At 41.2% G+C, this 6,089-nt stretch overlaps 1 protein-coding gene across 1 annotated transcript in view; it reads left to right on the top strand.

Annotated features, from left to right (window-relative positions):
- Positions 1 to 554: 554 nt before the first annotated feature.
- Positions 555 to 6,089, top strand: part of GUCY1A2 (guanylate cyclase 1, soluble, alpha 2) — a gene marked incomplete at both ends in the record, with an annotated part of 18,093 nt that continues 12,558 nt past the window's right edge. Inside the window, 2 exons of the mRNA XM_010156837.1 lie at positions 555 to 616; positions 3,763 to 3,884. Of these exons, the coding sequence (XP_010155139.1) occupies positions 555 to 616; positions 3,763 to 3,884 (184 nt within the window). The remainder of the gene's footprint in view (positions 617 to 3,762; positions 3,885 to 6,089) is intronic.

Genomic DNA, 6,089 nt, shown 5'->3' with positions numbered 1-6,089 from the left:
ATAGAAATGCTTGAAGCATGTCATGATTTTCTTTTGATGAACTTGAGTTTCCTGATAATTTGAAAGATGACTGGAGAGTCATAGCTTGTCAGGAAAGAAAGCCAAAATAAATTGTGTCTTTATAATATTCTTCAGTACAAAATGCTCTGGGGAGCATACAAAGTTTAAAAATCCGATGCCTCTTCTTGGTGATACCTTCATGACAAAATAATAGCATTTTCCTGCAGACTATTTTAAATTACTTAATTTAAATTAATGTGATAATTGGTGGGTGATAGTTTTTGAGAGCTAATAGTGAAGTGGCTCCTTTGTTATGCACAACTGGCTTGTAAGCAGTATTAATTATGTCACATTGTAAAATTCATTCCTATTTAAACAGTGAAGTAACAGTCAAGGAATTAGTAATATTTCATATCCATCATTGCAATGAGCATCTGGCAGGTAGAAGATGAGGAGGAGTAAAACTGGAGAAAAATACTGTGTTAAAAGATCTGTTATTTAAACTGTATTATTATTTCCCTAATCATACAATTTTTTTAATTATTCTTCCGTAGCCGCAGACCATTCGGCAAACTCTTCAAAGGACACTGCAGTATTTTGAGCATCAAGTTATTGGGTAAGTGTTAATGGGAGGTAGTGAAAGGTGTTTTGTTTTATGCTTTCCAAGTCACAGCCTTGCATGACAAGCTTTTTAATTTTTCTCTCAAGTTCTTAGAGATGCTCTGGAGTAACTGTACGTACTATGGATGTCAGTGCTAAGCTGCTGTCCAGTCCTGCTTTCATGCAATCCCATCAGAGCATGACTGATCCATTAAGAGTAATGTTTCCTATATAAGAATAGGGAATCTTCTTGTATAAAATCTATTCCAGTTTGCTTTTAAGAGAGCCACATGAGAATGCTGTAAAAGTTATTAATACTATGACCTGAGGTCCAAATCTTGCAAAATCCTGCATCAGTTTTTTTCAGAAACAGCTCCTGAAAAGCCACCTCCTAAGAGTTCCTTGAGAAAATTAATAGATAACTGAGGAATAAAAAGAAAGTAATAGCAACTATCGTCATGAAAACCTAAGGCATTCTCCTATTGATTAAAATAATCTCCTCTCAACCTTTGCCTCACCTGAACAAGTACTTTCTCTACCTGCGCAAGCATTTTACTGTCACAGATAACTTACTTTTCCTAACAGAGTCAGAATACAATGGCTGTATGTCTGTAGCCAGTAAATGGCTGTGACATATGACAAATGAAGAATGCTGCCCTCTGAATTTAATTACACAGATGTAAGGGATTATTTTTCAAGCTTTGTTGAGGGCTTAGAATTTATGACATGGTTTCAAATCTCGGTGGAGTGGAGGGAATTGTCCTTGCTTGTTTCTTGATGTTTGGTAAAAATTCACAGGGAGCCCTGGCTTGGTGTGTGATATCTGCAGTATTAGCAGTCTGGCTGGCACCTGAGGGCAGCGAAGGAGCCAGTCTCGGCAGGTAGTTGTGACGTCTGCCGCAGGGCAGGCAGGAGGAGAAGCCTTCTGGCTGCAAAATTTGTCAGTTGCTGAAAAAATTGCTTGAAGTGTCACATTAGGAAACTTCAGAGGATAATACAGTGCTTTGAGGAAAGCATGTGCACAATAACAATGTGGCTGTTTATTTATGGCCACATGTGGCTTACATGTACTTTTTTTTAACGGACAAAGTTTAAATCTGGGACACTCTGAAAACCTGTAATTCTTACGACTTACAATACACTGACTCAGTTTTTTGAACATCAGTATGAGTTGGTTGAAGTAGCATCTGTCTCCAGCTGATGTACTATATTTGTCCTGCCCCTTGACCTTTGCTGTTGGTACACATTGTGGTGGGTTGACCTTGGCCAGCTGCCCGACTCCTACAGAGCTGCTCTGCTCTCTCACTCCCACTCCTCAACACGACAGGGGGAGAAAATAAGATGAAAAAAGCTTGTGGGTTGGGATAAAGACACTCCCAAATCCTCTACCTCCTGTCCTGAGCAGCACAGGGGGATGGGGATTGTGGTCAATCTATAACAGCTTCTCTCTGCTGTTCCATACTCCTCACGCTGTTGCCCTGCTTGGATACAGGCTTTCCACAGGCTGCAGCTTCCTTCAGGGCACATCCACCTGCTCCACTGTGACCCTCCATGGCTGCAGGGCACAGCTGTCCTTACCATGGTCTGCACCACGGGCTGCCAAGGAATCTCTGTTCTGGCAACTAGCACCTCCTCCCCCCACTTCTCCACTGATCTTGGTGTCTCCAGAGTTGTTTCAGTTATTTTCTGCACATCTCCATGAGGTGTTTTGCCCTTTCTTAAAACAATTTTCCCAGAGGTGCCGCGTGCCCTGCAGTGGGGCCACTGGAGCCTGCTGGAACCTGCTGTGTCTGGCATGGAGCAGCCCCAGCATCTCCTCACAGAGGCCCCTGCATCCCCCAGTCCCTGCCAACACCTGGGCACTGACACCCTGTCTAACACAAATGGTGTGGCAGTGGGGTTGGGCCATGACTTTGGGCTCTGGGTCAGCTCAGGCAGCGTGTCAGGATGTGGCCTTCTGCCAGGCCGATCATCAGGCACTGCTGGAGACCTGGAAAGGGGTACAGAGCATGCAGCTCACCTGCAGAGCACACCAGCAGTCCTTACCACTGGGTTTTGTTTGTCTAATATGAACTCACTCTCCTCAATGTGCTTACTGCAGCGGAGAATGTTTCCCTGTTGGGGGGTAACCTGATGCGCAGGTCTGAATCCTTTCCAGTCCGTTTTCACAGATGCTGGCAACCTAGGTGCTGAGATTTTGCAGACATTAACCAGATGAAGAGTCTAATCCTTAAAACTGCAATTCATGATTTATGAAGTATAAACAAAGTATGAAAGCAGAATAAAACTGTTAATAAAATACTCATTAGAAAAGCTTTTCCCTGTGCATTGAGCTAAATCGACTATATTTGGCCAAGTGCATTATCACTCTGCTGCAATATTTTCTTCACTTGTATTCCTCATCTGTCCTTATTATCACCTGCACAATGCTCTGTTTTAAACGTAGTTTCAGCTTCTGTTCTATTTCTGTTGAATTGAGGAAAAACAATCCAGAAAAACTAAATTAAATAGAATAATTTAGATAGTAGATGCTTTCTTGCAGGTTGGATGATAGTACTGTGCCTTTCATCAGTGGTGGGATTCTTTTAAAGTTTTCTTTAATAGGCTATAACACAAACTTTATTCTTGATAGCATAGTGAGTTGCAGCTTGACATCCTTTCTGCTGAGATCTTTTTGGAAGATAATTCACAAAGAAAGCTAGGTTTTATACTTGCAGGGCTAATGTGATGTGATGTGGAAGATTTGTTATTCTTATATTTGTCGTTGTCTCATATACGTCTTGCTTGGAGTTTACTGTACAACTCTGTTGTAGACAACACTCCAATCGGAATGATATATAAGACAGATATTTATGAATCCCTTCCCTCATGCCTCAGCCCTTTGGTACTATTTTTTTCTTATGTCTTCATATTCTACAGATAATATTCCATATCTCTACAGGTAATATTCCAGATTGTAGTATAGTTCTTGAGATACCCAGGCTACTAATGCAGTGTCATCTGTGTGTGATACTGTATGGATGGAAAGGGGGTGACAGAGGGAGAAGAGGGAGGAGACAAGGAATGCTAAAGGCATCCTTTACCATCACTTCTGGAAGACATTTGTCAACTTTGTGTTTGTATAAGGAGATGCTGTAACTTTTTAACTTTTTTTTACTGTAGTTACAGGGATGCAGAGAAGAACTTTCACAATATATCAAACAGATGCTCCTATACAGACTGCTCTGGCAATGAAGAAACTGAAGATGTCTCAGGAATTCTCCAGTGTACGGCTAATGTACTTGGTACGTGTTTTTCAAGGGAATTTGTTTTCTTTAGCTTGGAGGAAAGTTGACTGACCATCCTAATACCAACAATGAACCAAGGTATTTTTGCTCTTACAAATAAAATCTAAGATGTATGCAGGTGCGTATCAGTGCACTGTTACTACGTTTGTCTCCTATTCTGCATAGAGTTTACACCTTTGAGACAACCCAGACTGACTTTTCAGTAGAGTCAGAGAAGGTGTATTGTGTAATACCCAGTGATTAGAGAAGTTTGAAAGGCTGCAAGTCCAAGTGGACTTGCACATGAGCAGGCCTTGGTCTTGGAATTATCTTAGGTCGTTTTATAGAGGTTCTACAGAAGAGCAGATACTCTTACTGTTTATGGGCCCGATGGATGGAGGGCCTGAGAAACACGGAGCAGGATATACCTGAGACATGAAATATTCTGGAAAGTCACGTTCATGTTGAAGAATGCTTGCTGAAATAAACTTTTAGAAATGTTGCATGTCAAGATGATGTCATCCATCACTGAAGTGAAATTGACTTTATAGGTGTCAAAATTAGATAGCTGACTGTTTGCATCCATTCGTATGATTTATCCAGCTTATTCTCCTCCTCATCTTGTTAGCTAGCTTTACTGTTTTTCCTTGTAAGGATAGTTGGCCAAAGGCACTGTGTGCAGTCTCTGCCCTTGGAGGTTTCTAACCCCATCTGGGTAAACCCCAACCAGGCAACTCATGGGGTCTCTCCCAGCTAGAAAGCGTCTCTCATTCGTCAGCTAACATGGAGCAGTTGTTGATACCAAGGTGACATTTTTGCTGATTTTTATGGGATTATGCAGTTAGGCTTTCTTCAACAGGAAGCAAAACATTGAAATCTGACCTTGTAGGATAATTAAAGATGTGATTTACCTTCTGTGTCAGGGGAATATTGTAAGGTGATATTCTGCCCACAGTGTGGTCTGAACTGTTGTATCCTGCTGACTTAAAATCCTTTTGGAGGTATATGCATTGCATGTCTGTCTTTGCTATATCAAACTGTTAAACAAGCTTGCTACGCTCTGTGAAACAGCTAACATGTTCTAGTTGAGAGACGACTGTGTTTCACTGACATTCAAAATGCTTTTTTTGGTGTCAAGTGCCTTATTCTGCAAGATCCTAGGTGTTGTCAGGGAGGTTCTGAGTGCCTTTGACTGCTGCTGGGAAGATACAGTACTTGGCACTTTGCACGTGGTCATGGAGAAAATTTAGAAAATATTAAATTGTAAATATGTCTAGTATTAGTTACCATTTTATTTTTTTTCTTTGCATTGTAAAATAATTGAATGGTAACTCTAAGAAGCAAATACTATGACTATACTAAAAGTCAGGACTATACCTGACCATACTATAAGTCAGGACTCATGCAAAGCAAAGATGTTTAGTGTTATCATGTTGTCATGGTTTAACCCCAGCTGGCAACTAAGCACCACAGAGCTGCTTGCTCACTTGCTGCCCTCCCAGTGGCATGGGAGAGAAAATCGGAGGAGTAAAAGTGAGAAAACTTGTTTGGTTGAGATAAAGGCAGTTAAATAGGTAAAGCAAAAGCCACACACACAAGCAAAGCAAAACAAGGAATTCATTCTACTTCCCATTGGAATTCATACTACTTCTCATTGGCAGGCAGGTGTTCAGCCATCTCCAGGAAAGCAGGGCTCCATCATGCGTAACTGTTACTTGGGAAGACAGATACCGTCACTTTGAATGTCCCCCCATTCCTTCTTCTTCCCCCAGGCTTATATGCTGAGAATGACATCATATGATATGCAATATCCCTTTGGTCAGTTGGGGTCAGCTGTTCTAGCTGTGTCCCCTGCCAGCTTCTTTTGCATTCCCAGCATACTTGCTGGTGGGGTGGAATGGTAAGCAGAAAAGGCCTTGACTCTGTGTAAGCACTGCTCAGCAGCAACAAAAACATCCCTGTGTTATCAACACTGCTGCACAAATCCAAAACACAGCCCCATATTGTCTGCTATGACGAAAATTAACTCTATCCCAGCCAAACCCAGCTCATGTGCATATTAATATTATAAAATAATATATTAGACATTGAGTATTTATTTCACAATGACACGAAGTATGTGTTCTAAGAAATAGTTATGAATACTTTTTCATCTTAGAATCATAGGATTATAGAATAGTTTGGGTTGGAAGGGACCTTAAAGAATCTAGTTCCAACCCCCTG

The sequence above is a fragment of the Eurypyga helias genome, unplaced genomic scaffold (assembly GCF_000690775.1).
Source record: "Eurypyga helias isolate BGI_N326 unplaced genomic scaffold, ASM69077v1 scaffold37058, whole genome shotgun sequence".
Taxonomy (NCBI): Eukaryota; Metazoa; Chordata; class Aves; order Eurypygiformes; family Eurypygidae; genus Eurypyga; species Eurypyga helias.
The sequence above is the reverse complement of the archived record's forward strand: the minus strand, read 5'-3'. Positions and strand labels throughout refer to the sequence as shown.